This window comes from Microtus ochrogaster, chromosome 18 (genome assembly GCF_000317375.1).
Source record: "Microtus ochrogaster isolate Prairie Vole_2 chromosome 18, MicOch1.0, whole genome shotgun sequence".
NCBI lineage: Eukaryota > Metazoa > Chordata > Mammalia > Rodentia > Cricetidae > Microtus > Microtus ochrogaster.
The window spans coordinates 23936554-23950042 of record NC_022020.1 but is presented as its reverse complement, the minus strand read 5'-3'; the positions used below and the strand labels follow the sequence as shown (position 1 = coordinate 23950042).

At 44.3% G+C, this 13489-nt stretch overlaps 1 protein-coding gene and 1 pseudogene across 5 annotated transcripts in view; both read left to right on the top strand.

The window, feature by feature from the left end:
- Window positions 1-13489, top strand: part of Sil1 (SIL1 nucleotide exchange factor) — a 250806-nt gene that overhangs the window by 80497 nt on the left and 156820 nt on the right. For all 5 annotated transcript variants that reach the window (XM_005355930.2, XM_026783659.1, XM_026783661.1 and 2 more), the window contains exon 3: window positions 4722-4860. In XM_005355930.2, coding sequence (XP_005355987.1) covers window positions 4722-4860 — 139 coding nt within the window. The remainder of the gene's footprint in view (window positions 1-4721; window positions 4861-13489) is intronic.
- On the top strand, window positions 12256-12606 carry LOC101983891 (annotated as a pseudogene).

The following is a 13489-nucleotide window of genomic DNA, read 5'->3' as shown; positions in this document are numbered from 1 at the left end:
GGAAACAGCCTAAATGCCCTCCAATAAACAAAAGAAAAATGGAAATGTGGGACATATACACAATGGAGTACTATTCAATTGCAAAGAAAAACAAAATCATGAAATTTGAAGGTAAATGGGTGAACCTAGAAAAGATTACACTGAATGAGGGTAACCCAGACCCAGAAAGGCAAATGTCTTATGCTTTTTCTCATGAGACATTCCTGGCTCCAAATATTTAGATGTGAGTACATAAGTAGCCACAAAACTGGGCATATGAAGCATGGCAGCCATAATTCCTGTCTGTTTGTAGGGACCACGTGTCTGAGCACTCCCCAAGGGCTGGGTTGCACCAGCGGGCCCAGAAAGGGTATTTGTATGTGTAACCAAGGTGCATTACTGACGGTGCTTCAAAGGAACACTCTTCTAAGAAAGGCTGTCTGCGTGTGTCTCAGGGCTTCTAGTAGGCAGAGATACTGAGGATGCACAGCCTAATTGTGTCTTGGCTGCAGGAGGATGACAGGACCACAGCTTAGCCAGCTACAGTGCTTGGTGCTGGTTGTCATTCTGCCTTCAGGGCTGAGTGGCTAAACTGCTGGGGGTGGGTATCCAACTACTTCTCCGGATCCTAAGTGGACAAAGCCTCAAGACAGCACAGGGGCATGTGTAGAGAAGGCCACAGGACGACCGAGTTCATTCTCTGTGCTAACTCAGTGACAGCTCTCCAGATGGGGCTCAGGACCTGTGAGAACTACAGGCTTCTCTGCAGTAAATGCTTATGAACCTCCTGTTTGCTCGCTCCCCACTGCTTGGTTCTAGGTGGTTTAAGAGAGGGACAGTAGATTGTGTATACTTGGTTCCTTCCCACTAAGACCGTGCTGCATCCCCACTACTCTAAAGTGCTGTGCCTTGAACACTAGTGCAGCAGCTATTGCACATGTTGGTCCTGTCTTATGGAGGGAAGCATGTCAGGTACCTGTAGTCAGCTCTGTTGCCGGGTGAACCTGATCTGTTAATGAAATCCAGAAAAAGCAGCTTTTCCTATCTTCTAGTCCTCAGACTTTGAAGGGTATCATATTTCTTCCACTGTACACCATTCCCTCCAAGTTGTAACATTTGTCTAAGGAGGGGGAGGCTGGGGAGCTTCAGATGGTAGACAGGAGGTAAACAGGTCACACATCCAGGAAGAATAAAAACTTGGAAGATTCTTAGGGAGCCTACAACAGTGTAAAAGGGAGTGAGCAGTTCAGGGCTGTGTGTGGCTGCAGACTGCACAGAGACTGAGGCTGTGGAGCTGCACATAAGCTGTGTAGAGAGCGCCAGGCTGCAGGTTTTGTGAGTGGGCACCTTGTTGGTGTGGGTTTTTGGTGATGCATCTGCTTCTGAGTTACCCCCAGTCCTTGTAGTAATTTCTCACCAATACTCCTTCGTAACCTCTGAAAAAGACCTCATGAGTTTACCAAACTGAACTTTGATGCAGTCATTGCTTTAGTCTGTCCTGGGTTCCCTCCTGGCATGAGTAGACCTGTGTGTTGCATCTCCCCACAAAAGTCTGTCATACAACAGAGGACTTCTTGCTTTTCTAGGTTGTGAGAATCATTTTCCTGCTTCCTGTCACACATCCAGGAATTACCTCTTGGTACACTAAAGCAAGACTGCAGTTTAGAGCTTAGGTATTTGGTCTGTTTTTTTTTTTTTTAAACTTTTTTTTTTTTTTTTTTGGTTTTTCGAGACAGGGTTTCTCTGTGGTTTTGGAGCCTGTCCTGGAACTAGCTCTTGTAGACCAGTTTTTAAACATTCTAAAACTGAGCAGATTTCTGCTTGTGCTCCAGTCATATACAGGAGTGGACAGAGGAACCGCAGCTGTGCTAGTGAAGGTGGGAGGGCTGGCTTTGCAGACCTGGTGCTCCCCATTGTGTCTGCCTGGCCTGCAGTCCTCATTTACATCCATTCTTGCCTGGCTGCTGGAGGCCTTTGATTTGTACAGCTCTGAGGACATTTTTATTAATATCGTTCTAATCCTGTCACCTAGCAGTCTTGGCCAGGAGCTGGCTAGCATGACTTGGTCCTAGAGTGCATAGTTCTGGATACTTAGCAGATAAAGTAGTCTTAGTCTAGAATATGGTTGCTATCTGTCTGCAGAAGACTTGGGGTTTGGGGATTGCCTTATCCTAAGGCCTCAAAGTCACACCTTCCTATGAAGTGTTATTCATTCATTCACTCACTCACTCACTCACTCACTCACTCACTCACTCACTCATTCTCTCTCTCACACACACTCTCTCTCTCTCTTAGATACTAGGTTTTAGGCACACAGTGATAGTGGATGGACCCAGTACTTGCCTCAGGAGACTGGGCCGTTGGAAATCTTGGACGGCTATACCTTCCTGACAGGCTCTCTTCCTGCTCTTAAGTCACACTCGCTCCCTCCTTCTCTTCTCCTCACTACCCACTGTTCTCTCTCCTCTCTCTTCCTTTTCTCATTGGCAGGGTCTTATATAGCGTATACCAGCCTTGCACTTGCTCATGTAACTGAGGCTGGGCTGAGTGCTCCTGACCCTCTTGCCTTCACGTCACCTCCCAGGTGCTATGATTACAGATGTGTACTATGTATCACTTTATTTTTTGCAATGTATATGACAGTTCCGTTGAATTTGCTCATATTGGGTTTCATGCTCTAAGTTGATGAGGACGACTGATCAGGTCTCTTTCTCAAGAGAGCACCAGATCTCATTACAGATGGTTGTGTCAAGAGGGTGCTGAGAATTGAACTCAGGACCTTTGGAAGAGCAGGCAGTGCTCTTAACTGCTGAGCCATCTCTCCAGCCCCCACTGTGTACCCAGTGTCTAATTTTCTTTTCCTTAAAAAACACATTATTTTTATGTATATGGATGTTTTGCCTATAACTATGTCTATGTACCAGGTATGTGCAGTGCCCATGGAAGCCAGAAGCAAGTGCTGGATCCCCTGGGAGTGCAGTTACAGACAGTTGTGAGCTGCCATGTGGGTGCTGGGAACTGAACCAGGGTCTTCTGGAAAGCAGCCAGTGCTCTTAACCACCAAGCCCTCTCTCCAGCCCTTAATTTTCTTTTCAGTTTGTTTTTTGTGCAGACTTAAAATTGAATAGATAAGAGGTGCTCGAGCCAGGCTGAACTCCTGCGCAGTGTGATCTCCACCTCAGCCTCTCCTGCCCGAGTGAAGCTGCATTGTGTAGCTACTCTTAGTTGTCATGGCAAGACTTCTCTGACCTGGAACCTTGGGCTGCTTTTTCTAAGTAGCGTGATGATGATGATAACTACTTGTTCTCAGGGCCAGTGCTTATGTTATAGAACCACATCTAAAATATGAACTGGAGGTCATGATTTCTACTTTACAATAGTCTTCAAAAGTTAAATAAGTTGCTCAGAACCACACCCACACAAAATGAGGTCTGAATTGTGTGTTGTGTAGAGAGCTTGTGGTCTTTACCTTTGTGCATTGTCAGTGGTCTCACTCATTGTGAGACGATTTAAGAGCCTCTTTTGCCCAAGTTATTTTCTTTTCTGGTCCTTAACAAGGTGTGAAATTCTGCCACCTAAATTTCATGCTTTTATTTCTAGTTAGAATGTGAAGATTCTTGGAGGGGTTCGGTATTGTCATCAGCAACACCTCAACACCTTAGCCTTTCCTCTGACAGCTAATTAAAGATCAGACACTGTGGGACCAGGCAGGTGGGAGCCACTTTCTAGTGCTAAGGTACTACCTGAGGAAGTGCATGAACATGACACCTCCCAGGAGGCTTAGCATGGCTGAGAAATCAAAGTGAGGTAAAGTACTCAGCACAGATTGTTAAAGGGAGACTCTACGAAATAGGAATTGGGAAATGGATGGACAGTAATGACAGGAGGTGGGAGAGCTGGGATAACCTAGGTGCTAGTGTGAACGCCTCCTTGCTGTCCTAAATGTAATTTCCCCAAGCTCTGGAACCCTCTGCTTCCAGTTTCTTGAGGCTTACAAGACTTCTTTTATATAAGTTTGAAAATGGGAGACCAACTCTACAGGCACACGTGTGCACTTGGGCACACATGAATACAGGCATTCAGGCAAATACTCATACACATAAAATAAAGCTAACCATTAAAAAAAGGAGACCAGGAAGAGGCAAAATGAATTATACTTGGTGTTCATGTCCCCTCCCTCCGAGTGCTTCACAGACTCCCATCTTATTCTTCCCTGATGTTCATGGGGTAGAAAGAAGCAGCAGGGTTGGGCAAGCAGTTTCCAACTTGGACATGCTCTTAGCCTGGCCCAGTTAGATCCCACTCTCCTGCTTATGACTCTTACTCTATGGTTTGGAATGTCCTGGGACATTTATGCCCTATCAGTCCCATGGGGTTTGCCAGACTGCTTGGGAATCAATTAGACCTCAGCCCCAGCTTGTCTGTATCAAGTAGTTACATAGAAAGTGGCTACTGTGCTAACCTTCTCCCTAGCATTTTCTTTAACTCCCTTGGGAGAGCATGGACTCTTCTGGTGGTGTCCCTTGTACAAGTATTAAAGTACTGTAAAACCCAGAAGCTTACTGCCTCACAAGCTGGTTCTGAGGCTGACCTTGTGAGAGGAACTGCACGTGTCTAAATGTGTCTAAACGTGTCTGAAGGTGGGACGGGCATCCAGGGAGAGTGGATTGCCTCAAGCTGTTGCTTTCCTCTTGCCTGGGCCTTGTCATGGAGGGTCATGCACTATTTTTTTTTTTTCTCAGAATGATTTTGCACTCACCAGCACAGAGAAGAGTATCCACAAGGAATCGGAGACAAAGGAAACCAGAGGAGAAGAGGAACAAGACACTGAGGTCCTTGAGGTGTTTCAGCCGACTCAAGAGTGGCAGGCTCTTCAGCCAGGTACCAGACCTGCTCTGGTCCTTTGAAATACACAAATGTCTTTTATTCTTGAAGGTTGGGAGAGGCCATTGTCACCGTGACCATCAGAGTGGTAGCTGCTGCTCTGGGGCCTAGGGACCTTCATTCTCTAGCAGAACAGGGCTTGTGCCATGGGAGTGCCCTGGAAGGGAGGCTTATGGTGGGTGAGCACGTGATGGGAAACTTTCTTTCCCTGCACTTCTGAAGCACAGTGGAGGCAGTGACACGTGCCTTGCTATGCAAATGCTATTTTGGGCTCTGCTGCTCTGCTCAGTGCTGCTGAAATAGTGTTCACAGGAGAATCCTGAGCACTGGTGCAGGGCCCCAAATCTTCTTTTAAAGGAACCCATGCCATAGAAAAAAGGGGGCTCGTTCTTGCCTGATCATAATTGGGGTGTCTTCAGAAAGAACTGCTTTCTAGCCCTTTCATGACCCTGAGTCAAAGGTTTCAGTAGCCTGCAATTGTGAAATGCTTGCCACAGTCAGGTCCACAGCTAACTTCCTTGTGTGCAGTCTTTGATCTTCATAGCCATAGAATTATTACTGTCTTTATTGCCCAGTGGAAATACTGAGGCTCAGAGAGGTTAGATAACTTGTCCTGTTATTTATCTAACTTGTTTTATGTCATTGACCTCAGAGCCTAGATCTGCTTGCTCTCTTCCCACTCCTCCTTCCCATTTCCAGCTGTCCTTGCCTGGGGCCTACTCTGCTAATACTGAGACTCTTCTCAGGTGCAAGCTGTTTGTGTTCTGGACCATGGCAAGTTCTGGCAGCAGGCATAGTGTCGTTTCATCAGGTCCTTGCCGAATTCATCACTGTGTCCTCACAGCCCCCATTGCTGCTGTGCTGCCAGGGATAGCATTTGCTGTGCCAGCCAGCAATATCACTCCTGCTAGGCTTGCATATGGGTAGTTGCTGCCACTGAAGAGTGATGAAGCACCAGAAGCCAAGTGGAAGCTGATGGCATCAGGCAGAGGGAAGTTTAAGAATAGAGGTATTTGATTCAGCAGGTCCAGCTCTGCCTGTCTTCTCTTAGCTTCTCTGAGAACAGAATTTGGTCTTTGAGGAATAACTCAGAGAGGCTCTCAGAAGTGATGAGGTAAAAGATGTGGCTATATTCTCTGCTTTTATGTAGAGTTGCTGATATATTTTTTTAAATAGGCAAGCCCCTGTCATAGATGGGGCTGATGTTCTTCTGGGTTCCTGCTTCTACTCCACTCCTTCAGCTGGGTCACTAGCACCCTGCAAACCTTTGGTCCACACTGCAAACAGAACAGGGCTCTTACTTCTGACCTTGAGCCTTACCTAACCCTCTGGCAGCAGAGCTGCTTGCTGCTGACAGCTCAAGAGCCCCTGCATGAGTAGTTTGGAAGGAAGAGCCAGAGGCTGTGCCTAGAGTGAGGAGTGGGCTCTGAGAGCCTCAGGAGAACTAGAGAGAAGCTCTTGTCTCCCATTTAACTGATGCTCCTTTGACAACACCCTACGCATAGTTTCTCAAGAGCTCCTGGGAAAGTTTTCTATACAAAACCCTCCTGAGGCTGCTGCAGAGCTGTTGCAGCTGAGCGCACTGTGGAAACAAAGCCCTCTATCCAGTGCATGTCTGAAGGCATCGCTTAGATGCTCTGGTTTCCAGAGGTCACCTCCTCGCTTGCACACATCTTCAGTGCACTTGTGGGACTGGACGCCACTGAGTGCATGAGAGTGCAGCCTTCTCTCGCTTGTGGTCCTGCCTGGGGGAGGGGATGCTCTCCCTTTCTCCTCCAATAGTAATTTTGAAAAGGGAGCAGGGATAAACACAAATAAAAAGTTTAGTGTTTTTTTGCTTGAGAGCTAAAGGCAGACACACAGGAAAATGGTGGGCATGCTGGGGACTTTTAAAACAATGGTAAATTTGTGTAGATAGTTGTGTTCCTATCCAGGCCTAGCAGGTCTGCCCTCCTGTTCAAAGGACTTTTGTCCTCTTAAGGGAAGGCTGCACCTTTCATTCCCTTTTCCCTCAAAGGAAAGATATTAGAGTATGCAGGCAGCTTGGGTTACGGGCCGGCTCATTGGAAGGCAGGCAGATAGGCAGATTACATGCTACAGCCTGGCACACTAGGGTAGTAACACATGACTTCCTAGGTCTTCCCATGAGGCCAGGTGGGAACTTGGCTTCAGCTACACAGCACTGAGACAGCTCCTTCCCCTGATGTCGGCCTGCCTCTGTTATTACTGTCAGCATCTTTACTGGGAGTTGGTTGTTCCTGGAAGTGATTTTTCTGTCGCTCTTTCTTCTGGTTTATTTTGGGATCTGCCTCACCTAGCAGAGGCACAGCAAGCATTCACATGTGGATCCAGCAACAGCTGCTTGTAAGCAAGCAGGGGAAAGCTGTTTGCTGGCAGGTCCTTCTGGCTGTGGGCAGGGAATGGAGACATTTGTCCTGGAGCTAAGGACTCCTGGATTCCAGAATTTTGTGCCTGTGCATTTGTTATTATAGAACACTGGTGACAGCCAGATCCCATGATTTTGTCTTTCTGAGCATTTTCTGAGATTCTGTTTTTTGTTTGGTACTGTGTTTGTAGCCAAAATATAGATAAGAGCTCACATTTACTAAGCATTGCCTCTGCTGGGGATCCTTGGAGAGTGGATGCTGTAACTGCCCTCATTTTCACAGACAAAACTCATTCTCAGCGAGAAGAAATTACTTAGACAAACAGCCAACAAGTGGGGGAGTTGAAATTCAGACAACTTTAAGCCTAGTTTAAACATTGTGCCATGCTGTCTTCCTAAGGAACAAAATGGACCTGAACCCCTTGTGTTTTAGCTTATAGGCTCACAGACAATACAGGAACAGCAAAAACACCATTAGTGTGTCAGGACCAGGGCTTCTCCAGTGCTGAGAACTCAGTGGGGCAACTGGTCAGACTGTATGATACTGGGCCTGACTGTGGTTTCCTTTGAGCTTGTGGGTTCAGGTTGCTTGTAATCTCTAAGCTTTAGTTTCCTTCTCTGAAAATAGGAATGTAAATAATGACTTCACAGAAGTGGTACGAGAATAAAGTGAGGTGTGTGTGTGTGTGTGTGTGTGTGTGCGCTGTTTCCCAAAGGGCCTGACAAACAGTACATACTCAACATATTCTCATTAAAAAAAATACGCCTTTGCTCCCTTTCTCTGGGGATTTGAAGGAGAAGTGGAAGTGAGGAGGACACCTGGACAAAGGCCACTCCAGTCTCACCTGTTTGTCCCCACTGGGCTTAGGTTTCTTATGACCTGATTTGACTTCAGGGCGACTGTGAGAATCCCACTCAATAGGAGCATGCAGGAAGTCTGTGCAGGAACACGTTTATGTGATGGATGGAAAAGAGAAAAAAAATCTAAATCATCAACAACTGATGAGAGCAATCCAAGAATTATAGAGCGCCAGCCATCTGGTCAGATCATTTCAGATCTGCACGAGCAATAAGAGGGAATTGAATTTTAAAAACCTCATTTATAGTAGGCCATCTACTCTGGTTTCAAGTATTTAAAAGTGGAGCCTGATTTCCTGCAGGCTCTGGACATCTGTCTGAAGGAGCACCTGACCCTAGTCAGGGTGACAGTGGGGCTGTTTCTCTGGGGCCTTTTATTCTTTGCTGTCTTAGAGGGGCGTGTGGTTCATTTTCTGTGTCCAAGAAATGAGTTCAATTCTAATATGGTTTACTATTGGATCTCACAGGTTAAAGGCTCAGTTTCCCCCATGACTGCCCTCATTTCAGATGTCACTTCTAAATCTTGGGTTACCTGTACCTCTCACTACTCAAGATTCTCACTCACACCCTCTCCTCAGGTTTGATAATTTTGTTAACTAAATAAACTCAGAACACATTGCTTATGTATATCTGTGTGGTGTCAATAATGCAACACAGAGCTGTGTGGTGGTGATGCACACCTTTAATCCCAGCGCTTAGGAGACAGAGGGAGATGAATCTCTGTGAGTTTGAGGTCAACCTGGTCTACTGAGTGAGTTCCAGGACAGTTGGGTCTATATGGAGAAACACTGTCTTGAAAAATCAATCAATCAATCAATCAATCAATCAATCAATCAATCAATCAATCAATCAAATAAACCCCCCCCCAAAAAAAAACCCAACAAAACAAAACAACAAAAAAGAATGCAACTTAGGAGCAGTTAAGGGGAAGAGATACAGACAGTGAGCTCTTAGACTCAATTGGACGTTAGTCTGCCCAGCTCTCATGCCCTCTGTATGTCTACAGTCTTCCAATTCAAATGCCTTTCAGGTAGTTTCTGAAGCCTATTGTTTAGGACCTAAATAAAAGTTTCATTATATAGGTATGATTGATGCCAAGCAGTGGCCATAAGTAATCAATCTTGAGTCCCCCTGCACTCCCCAGGGATAGAGGATGAGCCTTAAAATTCCAACCCTCCAATTATGAAGTAGTCTTTTCTGGTGACCAGTTTTCATGCTGAAGTCCCCACCAAGAGTCACTTATTAGCATAAATTCTGGCATGGGTTGAAAGGCAATTTGTTGTGAGTAGCAAAAGTCTCTTACCATATAGGGAAATTTTGTACATTTTAGGAGCACTGTGGTGAGGGATGCAGGACAAGAAAGGTCAGTTTTTGTGTGTGTTACAAGTTGCAGTTGAGGTAAGACTAGGGTACAGCCCTTCTATTATTTCTGCAATCTCCGATCTGTGCTTGAGAGACAGAATGACCTTCCATTCCGAGGTCATCTTTACAGGTTACTACTCTTCAGGATGCCGTCAGAAGTCTTTCCTCTCCTGTTCAGTTCATCCCACACTGAAACAGTGAATATACTCAGGGCATGGGGTGTCCGTGAGCAATGGATGGGAGCCTAGGAGAGGACGAAGGCCAGTCCATGCCTAAAGTTTGTGTCTTATCAGAGTGGAGTTATGAGACTTCTTTGTTGACGCCAGGAGGTAATGGTATAAAGGAAGTCATCTGTTGGATGATCTTCCACTCTGGCTTAAATGTAGTTTTGAAAATGTGGAGGAGGAGCTAGAGAGAAAAAACTAGCTTTGTGGGTTTTGTTTGTTTTTGTTTTGTATGGTCTCACTATGTAGTCCTGGCTAGCCTACACCTTGCTATTAGAACAGGCTGGCCTCTAACTTAGAGATCTGCCTGCTGCTGCTTTGGTGAAAGTGTGCACATCTTACTTGGTTCTGCTTCCTTTTGGCCCAAGTTGCTGCCCCTATCCTCTTTTCAAAATGAGATGCTCAGAAGAGCCTATCTTTGGATCAGACACCTGTACAATGCTTTCCTTTCCTAGTTCAGGGCCTTTCAAGTCTTGTAGGGATTCTCTGAGAATGGAGTTTGTTTATTTTCTACCCATATTTCTGGTTTCTTGTCCTCTAATGCTGTCACCTCCCCAGCCTTGATTCAAGCATTATCCTCTCTGAGCATCCGCTCTGTTTCTTGGTACTGCAAGTTTATCAGAGGGACTACAGTTTCACAGATTTAAGGAGAAAGATCACTGACCCAAATCATCGTGGCCAAACTCATTAAAGCAAACTTTTTTTTTTTTTTTTTAAAAATTTGTCTAATAGGCTGTCTCTCCCTAAAGGCTGGTTCATGAAAACAACATTAGACATGGGGAAAATAAGGGTCTTTAGAGTTCAGGAGTAGGTGGCAGGGTTACAGAAGCAGAACATAAGCATAACAAATTAGTCATAACAACCTCTTGTATCAAAGACATGGTTGAAAAGTGGTCATAACAAGGTGGTCATAATAACCTTTTGAAACAAAGGCATGGCTGCCGTTTCCTGGAACAGGCAGTCAAAACTATTTGTAGTTAAGGTTTCAGGTGAGTCATAGCCCAATCCTTGAGAATCAGAGATTTAATCATAAACAGAAATAAACCTAGTTTGTCTTTACTATAAGATGGGTCTCAAGTCCAAGATGGAGGCAGACTGATTTGTCATTGCCCCCTTCTCTTATGTGTCCCTACCAAATCCTTGATAGAGTCTTTATGTTCTTTATCTGGGGGAAACACAACGTGTCATGCATAGAAAGATGTATAGCCTACTTGTATATATGTTTGGTTAGCATAGAAAGAACAACATTTTTAAAGGCCATATAATTTTGGTACTATCACTATTAATGGTACTGGAGGTAGCCATTTTGCTCCCTTTGCAAGGGAATTTCCATCTTATCTAATATTCCAGCCTTCTGCTGCGGATAAGGGGCCATTTGTTCTCTTCTCAGCTGAATTAGGTGTTGTTGTCAGGGCCCAGGAAGGTTGGAATCAATGGGACATTCATCAGAAGCATCTGGTTTGCTGGCCTAGCTGAAGAGTCAGGTGGCAGTCAACTTCAACTGGACTGGTTTACTTAAGTTTTCAACAAGTCCAGGACTTTCCGGTTTTGTAGGACTACCTGGGGCTGGGGTAGAGTAAATCACCTTTGGAGCAGTTTATAGTCTACTGCTGATTTCTGTGTGGTGTCCACCATCTGAGTGGAACTCTGACAAGACAGAGACTAAGGACAGGAGTTAAAAAACGTAAAGGAAACTCTTGTATTTGGAGCTTCCCCCTCGGGAATAGGCAAGAGGCAGGGAGTTTAGGCTGATGATTGACAGGAGCTTCTCTGGAGTCCATTGGCCTGTGAGAGGTGGATCTAAGTCTCATGATTTTGATTCCCTGGTGCTTACATTGCCATCGTTTGTAGTCTGTACTGAAATCCACACTGTAGAAAAAGCAGCTAACAGGTGTTTGCGAAACAGACAGTAGACTCACATCTTTGAATCATAGCAAAAGCTCTGATTTTGGGTTAAAATTCATGAACTTTTTTTTTTCTGCCCCGAGGGCTGGGTATATAGATTGTACATAGATTTTTTTTTTAAAGCATAATGAGAAGCATCTGTATTTTTAAAGACAACTAGGGGAATTTTAAGATCTTGAGTTTGTGACTGATAATAGTAGTAATTTACCATCTTTATATATATCTATCTATATATTTATAGAACTTTATTGATTAATGTTAAACTTTGAACTTTTGAAATCTTAGTATAATAATAGCATAGAGGGGAAAAGAAATCTGAAATAGCTCATTTTAAAATCATTTTTATGTCTTTATATTTATATATATTAAATAATTTTATTAGATCCTCGTAACTTTTATAAGACTTTTATATCCTTAGATGTTTATAACTTAAATTATGTTTAGACTTTTATAATTTATATAAACTTTAAATTTTTTATCCAGCTGATTATTATTAGACACGCATAAGTGGTTGATTATTGAGAGTAGTCTTTGGAGGGCAAGCTATGTTAACTGGAAGAATAGTGAAAACCTTCTGAGATGAGGTGGTGCGTGCTCTGGAGCTCTGTTCAGTCTGCCCTGATCCTGACTCATGCTGTCTGCAGCCGTGCCTCAGACATGGCTTGTGAAGATACTGGAAAAAAATGCTTGTGGAACTTGAGGAGGTGATTTGCCAAGTTCGAATCACGCTCACCCGCCTCAACGTGAAGTTGAGGGAGAAGTTGTGTACTGTGTTTTAAGCAAAGGAAAAGTATCTGAAACCCAAAGAACTGGTGCATATGCTCACCAAGACAATGAGAATCACTACAGGAAAAACACCGTGTAGTGAAGGTTCTAAGACGTGGGGTGGTTTCCAAATGAGAATCCACAAGCGACCCATTGACTTACACAGTCCTTCTGAGATTGTTAAACAGGGTTACTTCCATCAGTACTGAGCCAGGCGTTGAAGTCACTATTGCAGATGCCTAAGTCAACTATTTTAATAAATTGACTTAATCAGTTATTAAAAACAAAGATTGTAAAAGTTATGCTGAAACCTGTTTTGTGTGAAGTAAACAGTGTCTGCCTTTTCCAGCAGCAGACCTAACAGCTCTAGAAAAGTGTCGGAGCTACAATTAGCTGTGATTACCATCAGAGAGAAGGATAAATTACAGCAGTGAGTGTAATCCACACGGCCTGTGTATTCATTAAAATGACAGACTCGCCAGCTGTCTGGACAATTGCCCTAGGCTCCTGTGGTCTTGATGGTTTTGTTGGGGCCAGAGGTTGTAGGTCTTCAGCTCTCCCATGGACAGCATTGCATCTTCAGCTGCCGACAGGACAGCACAGGATCTGAGAGAGATTTTCCTGTGGAGGAGGAACTTGGGAAAACTGACCTCACTTTAACAAGGCAGCGTAGGGCAGTCAACCCAACAGTGTCCACAGTTGGGGCAGGTTTGCCCAGTGGTTAATGTTACCAGAATTCAGTTCTGTGCCCCGTCATCTTTGGAGACCTTAGCGTTACTACTGGGAGTCTGTATTTCTCTCAATCACGGGCATTTTTTATTAATCATTTTAAGTGCCATATTCAGCAGATGTCTGAAAAGTCTTGAGGGCCGTCTACTAAGTATACTTGACTTGAAATAAACTGTTTTTAGTTACTGCTTTAGGTTTAACATTGAACACATACAGGAGTCTAAATAAAGCTTGTCCCTGTAAATGAGTTATATTTGTATTTAGCATGACTCTGAGTATCAAAAAAAATTTTGATTATTTATAAGGTGACTATTGATTTGCATGTCTTAATTATCTTTAACAGTTTACAAGTTTGTGCTTTTATAAGATTAGAACTTTACAGTTACACCCGTGCTAA